The sequence below is a fragment of the Dendropsophus ebraccatus genome, chromosome 13 (assembly GCF_027789765.1).
Source record: "Dendropsophus ebraccatus isolate aDenEbr1 chromosome 13, aDenEbr1.pat, whole genome shotgun sequence".
NCBI lineage: Eukaryota > Metazoa > Chordata > Amphibia > Anura > Hylidae > Dendropsophus > Dendropsophus ebraccatus.
In genome coordinates, this window is record NC_091466.1 from 36,540,021 (window position 1) to 36,559,081 (window position 19,061).

Genomic DNA, 19,061 nt, shown 5'->3' on the forward strand with positions numbered 1-19,061 from the left:
GATTCAGCTTGGTAGCAATGGGCTCCTTTATTTTTATCCAATAAAGTCTTGTGATGGGACAGAGAACCAGACCATGTACTAGATCTGTGCCCCGTGTATTACAATTAGGACAGGCCTCGACGCGATCTGGCTTTTCTGGAGTTCTAGGGAGAGTGAAGCCATATGTGGCATTGTGTATAATTTTAAATTGGGTTTCTCTCCACGTTTCGTTAATAATGGCCTTACGTACCGAGGCCATACCATCTAGTATGGGCTTAGTAAGGTTGTCTCGTTGGAAATAGGTCTCCCAGTGCCGAAACACTGTGAGAGCTTGTTGCTGCGAAGCCTGTCTCCTCAATGTCCATGACAAATAGGAGAGAGAATGAATCGGGATCTCCACCTGTATCAAGTCATCGAGAAAGGAAGGCTGGCATAACTGTTTTGGGTCGTTCAGTCGAGACCTTAGGAATGTCATCACTTGGTTATACCGCTGACCATGAACTGACCAAGAACTGACCATGGTGCAAACCATGAGTAGATTGTAATTCACTGAATGTGATATACCGATGCTCGGTGTTATGTAAAACATGGTGCACTGATACAATCCCTTTATCCTTCCATTTATGGTACAGTCTACCCCGTTTCAGGTTGTAACTCGGGATGGGACCATAATGGCATTCCCCTCCCGATGGTAAATGGAAGCCCTACATCCCTCAGGCTGGATTTCCAGGCTATTATCGTGTCTCGAAGCAGCACGCTCCTCTTAATTGTAGAAGAAATGACTGGCAATTTAGTGTAAAGTAGCGCCTTTAAGGGCCATGGGGCTGCCAGTGCCGCTTCAAGGCTTATATTTGAATAAGGTTCCCCCCCCTCATCCAGTCCACTCCATGGCGAAGAAGACACACCAAATTATATCTACGGGTATCCGGGAAATTCATTCCACCCTGGTCACGAATAACTGCAATTTCCGCATGGCGATACGGGGGCATTTGCCATTCCAAATAAATCTTAGAAAGGCAGTGTTTAGTCTACGCACATCATCATGCTTCAGTAATACCGGGATGGTTTGCATAGGATACAGTAAACGTGAGAATGCCATCATTTTCATTAGGTGGCATCTCGCCAATAATGGTAAAGAAAGTTTGTGCCATTTATCTAAAGATTGTATTATAGACTGGATGAGTGGAGGGAAATTGAGTCCGTAAAGGGTGCCCGGGCTAAAGCCTACTTGTACCCCTAGATACCGTAAATTTGTGCACGATATGGTCACAGGAGTACTGAGTGTGTGTTGAAACATTCTTGAGGAGCCACCCCGCAGATCCAATAGTGTGCTTTTAGAGATATTTACCCAGAAACCCGATTTAATACCGAAGTCTAGCAAGCAGTCAAATACTTTAGATAAATCCCTATCTGGCCTCTCCAGAAAAAACAGCAGATCATCCGCAAATAATGCGGTTCTGAAAGGGATGCCCCCCACCAACACCCCCTCCACTGTGTCAGGACGGTCTAAAACCCGGGAGAGGGGTTCAATAGCTAGATTGAAAAGTAGAGGCGATAGTGGGCATCCCTGCCTAGTGCCCTTCCCTGGGGAGAAAGGGGAGGACAAAAATCCTGGCGTTCCTATCCTTGGTTGAGGGGCAGAGTATATTGAGTGAAGGTAGGACATGATAGGTCCCTCAAAGCCCATCTCTCCCATCACTTCCCGCACCCACTCCCACTGCACATTATCGAACGATTTCTCTGCATCAATTGATAATATGGCGGGGGAGAGGTGCAGGTCTGGGCGTAGCTGTACCTCGTCCAGCACTCCTATGACTTTTCTGAGGTTGGTCAGGGCCGATCGTCCCTGGACGAAACCCACTAGGGAAGGTGAAATAAGACGTGGAAGGATCTGAGCTTACCTCTCAGCCATAATTTTGGACGCAATTTTAAGATCTATGTTAATCAGTGATATCGGTCTGTACCCACCTGGGGACGACAGGTCTTTCCCAGGTTTGGGGAGGACTTTGATAATGGCGGTGTTCATGTCCCTGGAGACAACAGAACCCGACAGGTAAGAATTATACAAGGAAAGAAGGGCCGGACCAACCTCGTCTATTATAAGTTTATAAAAGTCTCCAGTGTATCTGTCCAGGCCCGGAGATTTGTTTGGTTTTAGATTCTTAACCGTGCCTCTTATTTCTTCTAGTGTGATGGGTGCATTAAGAAGGTCCCTTTCTTCGTCAGTGAGGGAGGGGAGAGCAGAGTCCCTAAACCAGTCTCTCTGTTGCTCACTAGTTGGGGGCGAGTCAGAGTAGAGTTGCGCGTAAAAGTCTCTAAGAATGGTATTAACTTTGCAGGGTGACGATGCAACTCGCCTTTATTATCCTTAAGGGCTTGAATGTGGTGTAGTGAATGTGGACCCTTTGCTAGTTTTGCTAGGAGACGCCCTGGTTTGTTTCCAAACCTAAAAAAAAAGAGTCGCCTCGAATTGGGAGCGGTATATGTTTTCTCTCTGCTCTAGCCAGTGTTCATAGGCTGCCTTCGCTGACTGCCAACTAGCCTTGTTTTCCAGCGCCGGTGATGAAATAAAAGACGTATAGGCTGCGCGTAGGTGGTTGCTGTGTTGAGTTGTGTTGCAATTTTCAGTATGCCATGATCCTCCCTCTTAGCACTGATTTCGCCGCATCCTAGCTGGGGAGCAGGTGCATGGATGGAGTTATCTGCGGCATACTCCAGCCACTACCCCTTCAGGAAGGCTTTAAAGTTTTCATCCCTGGCTTGTCCATTAGGGAACCTCCACAAGAAATCTGTTCCCCTAGGGAACTTGTCGTGTAATTGTAGGACTACCGGGGTATGATCTGAGATAAGTCCTCAATTGTCGCTTGATCTATGCGGGAAAGTAGAGAGGAAGAAACAAATAAATGGTCTATCCTGGACAAGTACGTGTGGGGATGTGAATAGTGCGTGTATTCCCATGCGTCAGGATTAGCACTCCTGCACGCATCTGTCAACCCCAACAGTGAGGCCCAGTCAGGTAATTTCTGATCTCTACTTCTAGGGGCGGATGACTCACCCTTACTCGTTTTCCTATCCTCTGAATGGTGCATTACCGCGTTGAAGTGGCCTCACACTCAGGGGCGTAACTAGCAGGGGCGGGCTGGGCCGGGGGGCAGGGGGGCATATGCCCCCTGGGCCGGGCTTCCCCCAGCTGTCAGGGCCGCATGGCTGCTGACAGCTGGCTGGAGTCCTCAGTGCCTCCCCTGCTTACAGCCCCGGCCCTCTTCAGTCATATTTACCTGTGGCTGTGGTGGATCCGGACTGTGATGGAAGCGGCCGCCGAAGCCCCGCCCCCATGCCGGTAAGCCCCGCCCCCTGTATGGCCACTATGCTTTCCTATAAGCCTAAGAGGCTTATGGTAAAAAGCAAACTGCTGTACGCAGTATCTTCCTCCGGCCACCAGAGGCCGCTCTCTCCTCCCAGCTGGTTCTCCTGCAACTGGGCTAGAAGAGCCTGAAGACGGAGAAGATGGTGTCTGCAGCAAGCAAGGTACCTACACAGGAGGAGATCTACACAGCAGGCCATAGGGCAGGGGGAGGGAACCAAGGCCCTCCAGCTGCTGCAAAACTACAACTCCCATCATAGCTGGAGAGTGATAGGCTGTCCATGGATGATGGGAGTTGTAGTTTTGCAACAGCTGAAGAGCCAAGGTTCCCCCTCCCTGACATAGAGGATACATATATACAGGAGACCTACACAGGAGGATACATATATACAGGAGACCTACACAGGAGGATACATATATACAGGAGGAGACATACAAAGGGGTACATAGAGCATACATATATACAGGAGGAAGCATATATACAGGGGTACATAGAGGATACATATATACAGGAGGAGGCATATATACAGGGGTACATATAGGATACATATATACAGGAGGAGGCATATATACAGGGGTACATAGAGGATACATATATACAGGAGGAGGCATATATACAGGGGTACATAGAGGATACATATATACAAGAGGAGACATACTGAGGAGTATATAGAGGATACATATATACAGGAGGAGACATACAGAGGGGTACATAGAGGATACATATATACAGGAGGAGACATATATACAGGGGTACATAGAGGATACATATATACAGGAGGATACATCTATACAGGGGTACATATAGGATACATATATACAGGAGGAGACATATACAGGGGTACATAGAGAAAAAGAAATGGTGTGGAGACAGCATCCATCCAGTGAAAAAATATTTTTACTTTATTTTAAGCCATTGCATATAAAAAGATTACCGACGTTTCGGCTCTAACACTTAAGAAAGGCTCAGGAGTGTTAGAGCCGAAACGTCGGTAATCTTTTTATATGCAATGGCTTAAAATAAAGTAAAAATATTTTTTCACTGGATGGATGCTGTCTCCACACCATTTCTTTTTCGCTATTGAGTATCAGGTGTGGGCCCACCTGACGGAGACTGTGCATCCCTGGGAGGTTCCGCTGTTCCAACCTTGGACTTTACCAGGGGTACATAGAGGATACATATATACAGGAGGAGACATATATACAGGAGGAGACATACAGAGGATACATATATACAGGAGGAGACATATATACAGGGGTACATATAGGATATGTATATACAGGAGGAGACATACAGAGGGGTACATAGAGGATACATATATACAGGAGGAGACATACAGAGGGGTACATAGAGGATACATATATACAGGAGGAGACATATATACAGGAGGAGACATACAGAGGATACATATATACAGGAGGAGACATATATACAGGGGTACATAGAGGATACATATATACAGGAGGAGACATACAGAGGATACATATATACAGGAGGAGACATATATACAGGGGTACATAGAGGATACATATATACAGGAGGAGACTTATATACAGGAGGAGACATACAGAGGATACATATATACAGGAGGAGACATATATACAGGGGTACATAGAGGATACATACATACAGGAGGAGACATATATACAGGAGGAGACATACAGAGGATACATATATACAGGAGGAGACATATATACAGGGGTGCATAGAGGATACATACATACAGAGGAGTTAGGGCTGGGCGATTAATCAAATTAATTTGCCCAGAAGGTTAGAATCAATTTCGATTAAAACCGTAAATTCAATTTTCACAAAAAATCATTGCAGGTGGAGCAGCGTAGAGTGACGGGTTGGCGGCCGGGCAAGAGGTGCAGGTCAAGCAGTCGGCGCGGAGGTGAGGTGCATGGCGGGCGGCGGTGCGTGGAGTGTCGGGCCGGAGGTGAGGTGCAGGGCGGTCGGCAGTCCGCCTAACAGAGCCGCGACTGACCTACCCCAGCTATACATATCACGTCCTGCTCCCCTCCCGGCCACACGTGCAGGTCCCCGGTCTCTGGAGGAGGCTGCAGGGACTGTAGTGGTGATAACGTTGCTTCGGGTCCTGGAGCTGAACAGCGGGATCTGCATCCCCCGATCCCGCAGTACAGCTCCAGTAATGGCAGTGACGCTATCACCTCTACAGTCCATGTGGCCTGCTTCAGAGACCAGGGACCTGCACGTGTGGCCGGGAGGGGAACCTGTGTGCCGGGGTGAGAGGAGGAGGGATATGTGCACTCCTGCCCCAATCACCCCCAGCTGCCCAATCCCTCTAGAGTCACCCCCAGTCTGCCTTAGTCCCCCTCTGTCACCCCCAGCTGCCCCAGTCCCCCTAGAGTCACCCCCAGTCCCCCTCAGTCATCCACAGTCTGCCCAGTCCCCCTCAGTCACCCCAGTCTGCCCCAGTCCCTCTCAGTCATCCACAGTCTGCCCAGTCCCCCCTCAGTCGCCCAAGTCTGCCCCAGTCCCTCTCAGTCACCCCCAGTCTGCCCTAGTCCTCATTCAGTCAACTCCAACTGCCCCAGTCCCGCTTAAGTCAACCCCAGTTTGCCCCAGTCCCCCTCAGTCACCCCCAGCTGCCCCACTCACCCCCCAGTTTGCCCCGTACACCCTCAGCTCTCCCAGTCATCCCCAGCTGCCCCAGTTTCCCCCAGTATGCCCCTATCACCTCTCATCTATACCTTTATTCCTACTACACCCCTCATCTTTACCTGTACTACTACAGCCCACATCTATACCTGTACTACTAATCCCCCTCATCAGTATTACTAATACCCCCCATATCTATACCTGTACTACCTCACCCCTCATCTTTACCTGTACTACTACACCCATTATCCACTATACCTCCACTACTACACTCTACCTAGATGGAGGCACCATGTGTCCCGCTACCCCCCCCCCTCGCTTATCCCGGAAATGCCCCTGCCTGCATGTGTCCCTGCTACATAGAGGATACATATATACAGGAGGGCATAGAGGATACATATATACAGGAGTACATAGTGGATACATATATACAGCAGTAAATAGAGGATACATGTATACAGCAGTACATAGAGGATACATATATACAGGGGGAGGCATATATACAGCAGTACATAGAGGATACATATATACAGGGGGAGGCATATATACAGTAGTACATAGAGGATACATATATATATACACAAGAGTACATAGAGTATACATATATATACAGGAGTACATAGAGGAGGCATATATACAGGAGGACATAGAGGATACATATATACAGCAGTACATAGAGGAGACGTATATACAGAAGTATATAGATGATACATATATACAAGAGGAGACCTACACAGGAGTACATAGAGGAGACATATATACAGAAGTACATCGAGTGATATAAACTATTGTAAAAATACAGTAACCCCAGCTTTCCCAGCATCTTGCGTAGTAGTCAGTATAATGAGGGTCAGGCAGCTTTCCCAGCATCTTGTATTTGTAGTCAGTATAATGGAGGTCACCCAGCTTTCCCACCATCTTATCCTCAGTATAATGGAGGTCACCCAGCTTTCCCACCATCTTATACTCAGTATGATGGAGGTCACCCAGCTTTCCCACCATCTTATACTCAGTATGATGGAGGTCACCCAGCCTTCCAGCATCTTGTACACAGTTTTATGGGGGTCACCAGCTTTTCCACCATCTTATACTTAGTATGATGGAGGTCACCCAGCTTTCCCAGCATCTTATACTAAATATGATGGAGGTCACACAGCTTTCCCAGTATCTTGTAGTCAGTATGATGGAGGTTACCCAGCTTTCCCACCATCTTATACTCAGTATGACGGGGGTCACCCAGCTTTCCCACCATCCTATACTCAGTATAATGGAGGTCACCCAGCTTTCACAGCATCTTATACTTAGTATCATGGAGGTCACCCAGCTTTCCCAGCATCTTATAATCAGTATGATGGAGGTCACCCAGCTTTCCAGCATCTTATACTCAGTATGATAGAGGTCACCCAGCTTTCCCACCATCCTATACTCAGTATAATGGAGGTCACCCAGCTTTCACAGCATCTTATACTTAGTATCATGGAGTTCACCCAGCTTTCCCAGCATCTTATACTCAGTATGATGGAGGACACCCAGCTTTCCAGCATCTTGTACTCAGTATGATGGAGGTCACCCAGCTTTCAAGCATCTTATACTCAGTATGATGGAGGTCACCCAGCTTTCCAGCATCTTATACTCAGTATGATAGAGGTCACCCAGCTTTCCCACCATCCTATACTCAGTATAATGGAGGTCACCCAGCTTTCACAGCATCTTATACTTAGTATCATGGAGTTCACCCAGCTTTCCCAGCATCTTATACTCAGTATGATGGAGGACACCCAGCTTTCCAGCATCTTGTACTCAGTATGATAGAGGTCACCCAGCTTTCCTAGCATCTGTCTATGGGACCGTTCTGTGTCATCACTGAGCCGCCCCATAGACTTATACAGGAAAGTGAGTTCTGACCCTTTCACAGGGCACAGTAGGATATTTGGTCACAAATGACTGGAAGGACCGAAGATGTTATAGGTAAGAGGTAAGAGGCCAGAGTGGTCCTTTAAGGATGGGCCGCCAGCCTGCTACTCATGGGCCAGTGTTGTGTACTTGCCCCCCGGGCTAAAATTTGCCAGCCAGCCCCTGGTAACTAGAACTGGCTGGGCCCCATAGCAAGCTTTTGATTGGCCTCCCACTCAGGGGCGTAACTAGAACTGGCTGGGCCCCATAGCAAACTTTTGATTGGCCCGTTCCCTCATACAGGCTTCCACCTGCAAGCTACCCCCCCCCCCCCATGTGGGCAATTTCATGTAAGTAACCCCCAACCCATGCATGCTAATTCCCCCCCCCCCCTTCCAATGTAGGCAATCCCATGTAAATTAATCTCTGCTCTCCCATGTAGGCAATCCTGTTAGTCAACACCCCCCCCCCCCATGCAAGCAATCCCATGTAAGTTAACCCCCTCTCTCCTGTGTAGGCAATCCTGCTAGTTAACCGCCCCATGTAGGCAATCCCATGTAAATCCCCCCCCCCCCCCATGTAGGCAATCTCATGTAAATTACCCCCCCCATGAAGGCAGTCCCATGTCAGTTACCAAATTACCCCCCCCCCCATGTAGGCAATTCCATGTAAATCCCCCCTTCCTATGTAGGCAATCCCATTTAAGTCCCCCTTCCTATGTAGGCAATCCCATGTAAATCCCGCCCTTCCTATGTAGGCAAACGCATGTAAATCCCCCCTTCCTATCTAGGCAATCCCATGTAAATTTCACCCCTGCCCCCCATGCAGACAATCCGATGTAATTAACCCGCTCCCAATGACGCTATCCTCCTGCTCCTCCTCCCCTTCCCCATGTCGGCATTCTCATGTTTGAAAAAAAAAAAAAAAAGTTTACTCACCTAACTGCAGCAGCAGCAGCGTCTCCTTCGTCCTGCTCTCAGAGTATGAGTGACGTCACTCAGGCTCCGGAGCGCTGGGGAGGAAGAGAGGCCTCTTGTGACCGGAGGCAGAATGCTGCTTCCGGACATAAGAGTGATTGGCAGGGTCGGGAGCCAATGGCTCCTGACCTTGTCAATCACGGGTCGGCATTTAACTGCGAGCGTTCACCTGGAGTGCACGCAGTTAAAGTGACAGGTCCGGGACACCATTTGCAGCACCCGGCAGGCTCGGGAGGCCGCCGGATGCTACAAATGATGAGATCTCAGCGATGCAGCGGGCCCCGTAGCGACGGCTACGGCGGTAGTTCCGCCTTTGCTCCCACTATTACATTCACCACCGTACCACTAAGCAGTCTGGAAGCTAGTGAGGAAAAGAAAGTTTTGTTAGCATCATTAGGACCGTATACATTTACCAGTAACACCTCCTCAGCTGGAGTTTTGATGTGAACCGAGCAGCATCTCCCCGCCTCATCCGCTCAAGTATCCACTGTTTCATGGTTATAAGATTTGTGGAATAAGGTGATTATGGTCTTGAGCTGGGGACCCCATTACCTCTCCCACCCAATGCTTACTTAACCTACAGAAGTCAGCTTGATCTAGACGAGTCTCCTGAAGAAACACTATGTCTGGGGATAGCTTTTTTAAATGTCTCAACACCATGTTACGTTTGTGCGGGGACCTAAGCCCTTACACATTCCAAGATATAATGCGTACCATTAATGTGTACTAGAGAAAGATAAGAAAAAAAAAAGAGATTCCATACCCATTTCTGAAGGCCGTGAGCAAGTCCCTCCCACCCCCCAACAAACATGAAACTAAACAAAACTGAGCATAACTGAACCAATGGCCACAACCAAGAAAAACGGGCAGTACCCAGTCTCTCAGTTTCCTTAGGCCTACGGACTTCAACTTTTTTCCATATGAAGATTCCCCCTAACACAATTAGACAACCGCGACCCCCTGAGCCGCAGAGAGCCCCATATAACTTGCAGCGAGCCGGGGTTGCGTGGGAAGAGAGTGAGGGGAGTGAGGAGAGGATGATGGTGATGGTAGTCTCTCCTGAGCATGGCGCTGAGCTCCTCTGTGAGGAGATGCACTGAGGGCTGCAGGGGGAGAGTGTGCTATACCTGCAGGATGGCTGGAACTTGTCACGGTCACAGGTGGGCACGAGGGCTTCTGCAGGTACAGGGGGACTCTCTGGCACTTCCCGGGTATCACTCTCTCTTCTGTGGCTGCTGCAGCGGTTTCTGTAGGGGGGCTGCACCCGTGTGTAAGGTGGTCGGTGGTGTGGACCTGTAGTTCCCCCGGGGCCAACCCCAAAATACTGCTGCCTGGTAATATGGCCCTTGATGGTGGTGTGGTGCAGGTGGACCAGACAACAGGGAGACAAGGAGGGAGGCAGTGTAACAACAACTCCTTTACTGTTAGTCTTGCAGATGTTATACAGTCCTTTGGTACACAGCGGTGACTACTGGCGGCTTTGACTGGGTTACTGTACTGATGGAGAGCCTGGTGGTGTGTAGAGGGACGACCTGCCTTAGGTCCTGGTCTGCCAGTACGTGTGGGATGCTGGTGAGCACGGTGATCCTGTGGACTTTTCCCCAATGGCGCTTGAGTCTGCTTTTCCCTTCCTGTCTGCTAGGGAGCTTCCTGCTTAGGTTACTGGGCCAGGCCTTAGGCCACAACTTTCGGGTCCCAGAGGTATCCAGGGGTCCTAGTCAATTCTACCCCCCGAATGTCAGGAAGATGGGTGCCGAGGCCTTCGTTAACTCGGCTCCCTCCTACAGCCAAGTCTCTCCACTTAGGGTGTCTGTCTTTAGGATTCCCACTGACTGTATATGTGAGGGCCCTTTCCTGAGGGGGCACCTGACAAACTGTCTCTCAAGGTCTCTCTTTCTCTCACCTCCAGCTGTTTGTTCTCTTGCTGCTCTGTGTAAGATCTTTCTCCTTGTTCCCCTCAGCAGCTTTTCTCTCTGTGGTGATCTCCTGAGGTGATGTTATACCCTCTACAGCTGGTCACTTGTCTCACTGGTCTCTTGTCTCCTGTCTCACTTGTCTCATGTCTCCTGTCTCAGCTAAGCTCTGCAACAGCCAGCCTTATTTAGGGGGCCTATCTGCATAACCACACCCCCTTCTAGCAACTTCCTAAGCTTATCACACTACCTAAGCAGTTCCCACTACGGTCAGTAGATGTCGCTGTTGTGTAGTGTGCAGTGTAAGCATGTAACCCATCTCTGCCTGCCAGTTACTGGTACAGAGAAATACACAGAATAGTTGCACATAAAACATGTTAAATATATAATAACACTTGTTGACAGGTGCCATCCTCAGCCCAGCCACAGGAACCATGCTCTGGTATACTACAAACTGATAGGAGGTGTGCCAGATAAAGAAGGGTGGTGAATTGGAGAGGGAGAGGAGGGGAGGAGGTACAAAGAGGCGAGAGGAAGGGGAAGGTAGGTGGGAGTAGAGTTATGGTAGAAAAGGAGATTTGGGGGGGGGGGGGGGGGGAGGTTAGAATCAAGGGCGCAGGGGTTGGGGAGAAGGTGCCAACGATGGCAATGGGTTGCAGGAGCAGGGTTAGTAAATGTAGCAGAGTAGATGATGTTAGGCAAGTCTCAGTCGGCATGACCAGCGTGACCCGCAGTATACTGCTGCACTAGAGAGTGAAAGTCCTCTTTGATAGTAAGGCAGCAGGTAAGTTCTCATGAAGGTACACCCACTCCGGGATCAACGTCTCTGATGCACACAAATCAGTAACTGCACTGGATGTGCCACTCAGGCTGTTGTCTCCGAGGACCTGCGGACACGTTGTTCCTTAGGCAGCGTGTCCCCCGGCCGTAGGTCTGCAGATCTGGAGGATGAAGCCTTTCCATCACACAACGATGACTGTCTTATCCTGGCCGGCGAGAGGAGACTTCTGCTGGATGAATCCGACCAAGATCAGGGCGAGTGATCAGTACTCCGACCCAGGTACTCCTTAAGAGAATCTTCCGCGTTTGTGTATGTGGACATAGAGCCGTCCTGATGAAATACTTTGCGGATGGCAGGGTAGATCAATGCGAAGCGAATTTGGTGTTGAAAAAGTGCTGTGCATATGGGAGAGAGTAGCTTCCTGCGTCTCGTGACCTCCACCGAGAAGTCCCCAAACACTAGGATTCAGTGCCCCTCTAACTCCAGGGGCTCGCTCCTGGCTCCGAAAGCCCTCTGCAGTGCCACTTTATCGGTCAAGGTACTTGACAATAGTTTGTCTTGGTCTGTCCCTCTTTGCTAAGCCTGCAGGTATCCCCTTGTCCTGGGCAGAGATCAGGGCCGATCCTATGGGCTCTTTCAACTTTACAGGGGTGAGGCAGCTCCAGCAGAGAAGGCAGTGTGACTTCACACAATTTCATCAGGTCTTTCTGCTTGTACGATTCGGGGACACCTATGAATCGGAGATTGTTTCTTCTCGACCTGTTTTCAAGGTCTTCTACTTTGTCCCATAGACGCCTATTCTCTGATTCTAGATCTTGCATGCGGACAGGCATGTTAGAATCTCTGTCTTCCAGCACTGACACGCGCTCCTCCACAGTGCCCAGCCTCGCTCCTTGTGCTGCGACTTGCTTTTGCACTTGTCTGAAGGTGGATTTCACTGCCGCCGATACGGTGTCTTGTAGCCCCGGCGCTATGCGTTTAGCTACTTCGAGGGCTAGCATGGCATAATCAAAGCCGCAATCCTCTGTCTCCTCCTCCCCTCCCGAGGACCTGTGGTCTGACCTTTCATAGGAGATTGCCCGGGCTACGGGGAGAGGCGCCGCCATATTGTTCTCCCCACTGACCGCCCTCTTCATCCTGCCGCGGTTCCCAGACTTGCCTGGCTTGGCCTTTTTTTGTATATATCGGTCCATGGCACTGCCCGGGACTCCGGTGGCAAGTCCCGTGGCAGTGGACAAATTTGCGAGTGAGCGGGCAGCAGATCAGGGGACTCTCTCAGCGGAGCAAAGTGTCGGCGCGTCCTCCTCACATGGCGCCGGAACCTGAAAGTCTCCTCAGTCTTTCCTTTGTGGCCTATTCTCTTTTTAAAGTCTGTTTCTAGTTTTGGCTTCAAAAATCTGTCAGATAAATTGGTCAATTATCTAGGTGTGTTAACACAGCCTTAAGCCCATATTACACGTAACGATTATCGTTAAAAGATTTGCTATAACGATTGATCGCTAGTGAAAACTAGTGATTTTGTTGCAAACAATTACATTCACCAATTAAGGTTATAAACGATAATTTTTACAGCATTATATGGTCGCTAATCGTTACCCAGGACAACCTATACAACATGTTTTATCGGCGAACGACTTATTGATATGCAAACGATCGTCAATCAACAATAATTGTTCAACAAGTTGAAAGGCAAAAATTTACGATTTTTATTCGTTGTTTTGTTATTACAAGGACAGATAATTGATCATTATAGCGAATTTTTAAACGATAAACCACTTAAGATTTTACAATTTAAATAAAATGGAAATTTATGGAGAAAATTTAAGTCACAAAAAATTTACTTAAGGGTGCATTCACACCTATAGCAGATCTGCAGCAGATTTGATATTGTGTTCAGTTATTTAAATGAAATCTGCTGCGGATCCGCAGCAGAAAAATCAGCTGCGGATCCGGTAAGTGTGAACGTACCCTAAATATGTTTACCATAAAAACTTTAAACAATAGGTCAACTTCTCATGACACATTTTCATTAAAAAAAAGCTTTCAGTGCTTACATTTCCCTGTTCGCTACAAGTGTGCGCAACAGTTATATGTAGGGCTTCATCATTCGTTGGGAGAAAGAAAGGTCACAAATTTTTGACCAATGGCGCAATTTTCAATAATTTGACAAACACAGCCATCCGTGTGTGCTTAGTAAATTCTCCACTACAACATTAGGTAAGTTTGAAATTGGTAAAGCTAATGATGGCTAAACTCCTGTCCTCCGCCCTATCCCTATGTGCAGGAAAGTTTAACACGGCCAAGTGTTCCTGTTTTTTCTTTCTTTAGTGAGGGTGAAGGTTAATGGCTAACTGGTGTCAGAAAGTTATACAGATTTGTTAATTATGTCTGTTTAAAAATCCCAAGTCTTCTAGTTAGAGATGAGCGAATTTACAGTAATAACGCAGCAAATTGCTTCCTTATTTCTGAAATCTGCTCATCAGCCTGCTGCCTTCTAACTGACTGCTGCTCCTCCTCGGGGGCTAGGAAAAGAAAATTCGCTCATCTCTACTCCCAGTACTTATCAGTTGCTTTATAACCTGCAGAAGTGGTGTATTCTTTCCAGTTTGACATCGTGCTCTCTGCTTCCACCTCTTTCCTTGACAGGAATTGTTCAGAGCAGTAGCAAACTGCTCTGGACAGTTCCTGACAGACAGTGGTGGCAGCAGAGAGCACTTTGTCACACTGGAAATACACCACTTCTGGCAGGACATACAGCAGGTGATAAGCCCTGGAAGGCTTGAGATTTTTTAAAAAGGAGGAATTCACAAATCTATATAAAACTTTCTGACACTAGTTTATTTAAAGTGAACCTGTCACCCCAGGAATTTCCCCCCTTTAAATACGTACCCGCTCCTGTGTGTCACACTGCCGATGCCGGTCCGGTCGTGGACATCTGGTCGCACATTCACCTGCAAATGAGCAGAGATGAGTCCAACGGTCATAGCAAATCACTGGAGTAGTTATTTCCTATGGCCATCGGACTCGGTGCGTAGATGAGCTGGCGGCCAGATCTCCACAGCAGGACTGGCACAAAGAGCAAGACACGCAGAAGCAGGTACGCATGCAGGGCCCTGTCCAGGGGTGGGATGGCTGCCCGGGGAGACAAGTTCCCTTTAAAAACTATGACTGTGGCTTCTCAAAACAAAAAGTCGGGCAGTGATTTTCTATCACCTTATCTCCACTGACATATGTAAGTGGACGTTTGGGAGAAACCCATACGCTATATATTCATGTGGAGCTTAAGACCATTTCCTTTTGTTCCCTGAATGTAACCTGCAGCCAGTAGTGGATTCTAATAGGGGCGTTTCGGGCGGCAGCCCGGGGCCCTGAGCTCCTAGGGGGCCCAGGACCACCCAAAAAGACTTGTACTTTCAGTGGTGTACTGTCTCCTGGCTACACTTCCGCCATGATTTGCAAAAAAAATCACAGTTTTTTTTTTTAATGGCAATTTTGCACAAATCAGGACATCATGACATTATCTGTCTTGTACTATGAACGCCAGGCTAGTGCTGCCATAGTTACAGTGGGGTGGGGTGGGGGGCCCAGGCTTGGTGAACAGCCCGGGGCCTATGGTAAAGTTAATCCGCCCCTGCCTGCAGCCCAGCAGGCATTGCAGCCACAGAGTCAGATCAGTAGCCTATTGCTTTAGCATATCTTTAGCCTACAATGGTCAGCTTCTAGCCACATAAGTTTACACCCCATTACACTCACACAAACAAATGCTTATTGAAAAACCATCAATAAATAATCAATAATGAAATAGTGGAAAAGTCCTTTAAGCAAACATGAGATGAGATCCATAGACTGATATTGGGGGTTTGTGCAGCAAGATGGGGAGTGGCTTTCTTCCCCCTACTTCTAACAACCTTTGGAGTTCCAAATACTCAGACCACAACCAATCATAACCTTTGACTAACTAATGACAACAAGAACACATTAAGCGTCGATACAGCAGTATATTTATTACATATTGTTTCTCTCAGTGACTAATCTATACCCGGAGATAGAGCTATACATAAACATACTGTAAATGGTTAACAGTCTCTGACTTGAGACATGATTCATTCACTAGATTAACAGGTAGTAAAAGGTCTGATAACCTGGCATGAGAAATGTGCGTTTTCTCCCCAGATGTCACCCTATGTTTACTGTAAACTGACAAGCCTACCCGCAGCACGTGTACTGGAGGTATACCTGCACCCACAGGGCAAAAAAGAGCTCAGGTTACACCAACGTTCACTTCTGTCCTCATTGCAGCAGCTATGAAGGCGTTCATCCTTCCCTTCCAACCTCTAAGGGTCCTATTAGATGAAGCGATTGTTAACAATTACCAATTAACGATAAACGATGGCAACCGAGATTGTTTATCGTTAACCTGAAATTGTTCACCATATTACACGGAACGATAGTAGTTTACTCCATCCAATCCCAGCAAAAAAACTATATGGAACTACACTGAATGATAAAGTGAATGACTGCGTAACTACAGCAAAGGATTACGATGGTTTTAGGGCCGTATTACACCAGACAATTATTAGAAAAAACGTTAAAGCGTTCGGATTTAAACAGTAATTGTTATGTGTATTAGCAATTAAACGACTGTTTGATAGAATCTGGACCTATTTTCACGATTATTCACAAAACATTCGAACATCGTTTAGGGTAAAAACACGTTTGGTCGTTCCCTGGTGTATCAGCCAGGAAAGGACGAGCACAAGAACAACCGTAAGTAAACAATCATCGTCATTTGTAATAGGGTGAACGATTTAAGACTGTTTATCATAGTGGTCTGTACCCAAAACCTGCCCTCATTGTACCTTCAGATAGATGCTTTTAATCCAATATCTGTCCTTGGGTCCGTTCGGCAGGTGATGCAGTTATTATCCTAAAAAACAACTTTTAAACTTGCAGCCCTGTGTTAAATTGCTGTGGCCTAGAGGGTCTATGCCCTAACATTGCACCACCTCTCCGTCCCTCCTCCCCACCCTCTTCAACGTTAGGAATAGCCCTGGCAGAATTTCTTCTATTCCTCACCTCACTGAACACGTGCCCAAACGATCCAACTCATGTGAAGTGTACACACAGAATACCTGACTGGAGGATTCCTGATGATGAGGGCGTGGAGGAGGGACGGAGAAGTGATACCAGTCTAATGCATAGACACTCTAGGCCACGTCAATTTAACACAGGGCTGCAAGTTTAAAAGTTGTTCTTTAACACAATAACTGCATCTCTTGCCGAACAGACCCCAAGACAAATCTTGGATTAAAAGCAGCTATACGAAGGTACAAGTGGTTTGGGGGGGGGGGGGGGGTGTCAGATTGTGTGTACAGAGTCGCTTTAATTTCGAAAGATATAATGATTTTCACACGATAATTGCCCCAACTAATAGGGCCCTAAGCCAAGTAAATGTTCCTCATGTAAAGGACTAGTGATATGTCCCCTTTAAAGTGAATGTACCATCAGGCCCGGGCTGAAGCACTGGAAGTGGGCCAACCCACCCCCCAGTGGGAGGAACCCCCCCGTCCCTCTATGACACAGCTCCATTAGAATCAATGGAGCCGCATCATAGAGGGGTGGGGCTTTCCTCCCACTGGGGCTGGGTCAGCCCACCTCCAGTGCTTCAGCCAGGGCCTGATGGTACATTCACTTAAAAGGAGCATTTCCACCTTGACACTTATGGCATATCTATAAACGTCTAACTGATGAGGTTCCCATCTCGAGGTGGAGGACCTCCTAACCTCTGTATAATTCCCTAATATTACTGGGAGTTATGTAAAATGCTTATCAATCTATGGGGAAAACAAAAGAAAAAAAAAAACCTTGGCCATTCTCAGTTTCAGCTGATCAACTTAAGTGTATTATGGAGGCCAGAGGGGAGACCCTTAATCTCAAGATGGATGTGGATTGGCACCATCACTGGAACCAGTAGAAATTCTGTGGATATGCCATATCAATGTATGATGAGTCATTCTATCTAAATCTGGCGTGTAAAGAACCCCACAACTCTACATTTCCCATCATTAAATAATCTAAAAAAACAATTCAACTTTATCGAGGTAACATTTGAAACAAAAGGATTCTGACCTTTCTGGCAGTGACGAGACGTCCAGCACCGAGGTTCATGTACTCCACTTAGTACTGTCTTCACACATGAGGATTTTAGGACACCAGGACATACATCCGTACATTCTTCTACGGGTTTGTTCCCAACAATGTAGTGGTTATCTACTGTGTCCAACAACAGTGACCAGTCTATAGTGGAGATGTGACAGAGCTCCTGGTTACGCTCAATGCGGACTGCACCTCGTAGTATGTTGGTGAGACTGTGAAGTCCTATGTCCCGCAAGTGAGGCATCTCAAAGATAACCAGGGAGTAGTGGAAGAACAAATCAGTACCACGGATCACAGAGAGGTTAGGAAAGAGTTCCTGAAGACTTTCTAAGCCATATACACGAAATAGGAGAAGATACTCTGTGATCATGGTCAAACGAGGGAAACTCAGGCCTCGGAAATCTTCAGGCTTGGTGCCAAACATAAGCAATATCTGTAAGTTACCTTGGATGACCGTACAGTTCTCCAACTTATGGAGCTGGCTCACATCACTCCGGATATCCATGCTGCCACAAACTAGAGGACAAAGGAAAATCAGTTAGGAAATAAACATATCAGGCATAATCCCATATTAGTTGTATAGCGCCACAATAATGAATTTAAAATATTTAAGTTCATTTATACAATACCAACGAATTCTGCAGCACTTTACAAATTTTGGGGGTATGTATATAGACATAACAGAATGGGGGCCCTGCTAGCAAGAACATAAAAGTCTATGGGGCCCTACCATCTTTGGACTCCTGTGGTTTCCTAAGGAGATATTTGTTAATGGGTATTACATGCTCCACCAGATGCCATAATAGCTTGCCTCGCTTAAGACATAACATTGAGACAGTGAGGCAGACTGATTCCAAATGGAGTTGGCAGCACGAGTTCCGCTTGGAATTTGCCTGTTTTGCTTAGTGTGAATGGGCACTAATTTGGCAAAGCATGATGACTGGAGAAGATAGACCAAACTGAATGTTTCTCACGGAGGAGAGCATCATATCATGATATATGAAGACTTATAGACCTTTTATGCTCCACTTGGATTTCTGGAAACACTTTTTTTTTTCTCTTAAGACAGATAAACACATAAGTATGGCAATGTTCATACAGGCCAAGAAATGTCTGTGTAAAGCGCCTCCACTCAGGGGACTGGCCCTGTAGCTCCCATTGACTTTAGCACTGTACTTTTCAGCATGTCTCCTCCACTACCATTGAAGTCAATTTTTAGTAGCGATACATGTTTTGGACACAAAAAATAGTGAGTTTTCCGTGTTTAAGGGAATGTTATTGGTGAATAGGTTGCCTACAATAGCTTCTACAATACAGATCAACAATGAAGGAAAATGTTGCACTGCAGTTCTGTGCCATAGGTTTGAATCCTTCT

At 47.2% G+C, this 19,061-nt stretch overlaps 1 protein-coding gene across 1 annotated transcript in view; it reads right to left on the minus strand.

The window, feature by feature from the left end:
- The window catches only part of INSRR (insulin receptor related receptor), a 75,867-nt gene that overhangs the window by 50,914 nt on the left and 5,892 nt on the right, over nucleotides 1-19,061 (minus strand). Inside the window, exon 2 of the mRNA XM_069951267.1 lies at nucleotides 17,660-18,202. Within this exon, the coding sequence (XP_069807368.1) occupies nucleotides 17,660-18,202 (543 nt within the window). The remainder of the gene's footprint in view (nucleotides 1-17,659; nucleotides 18,203-19,061) is intronic.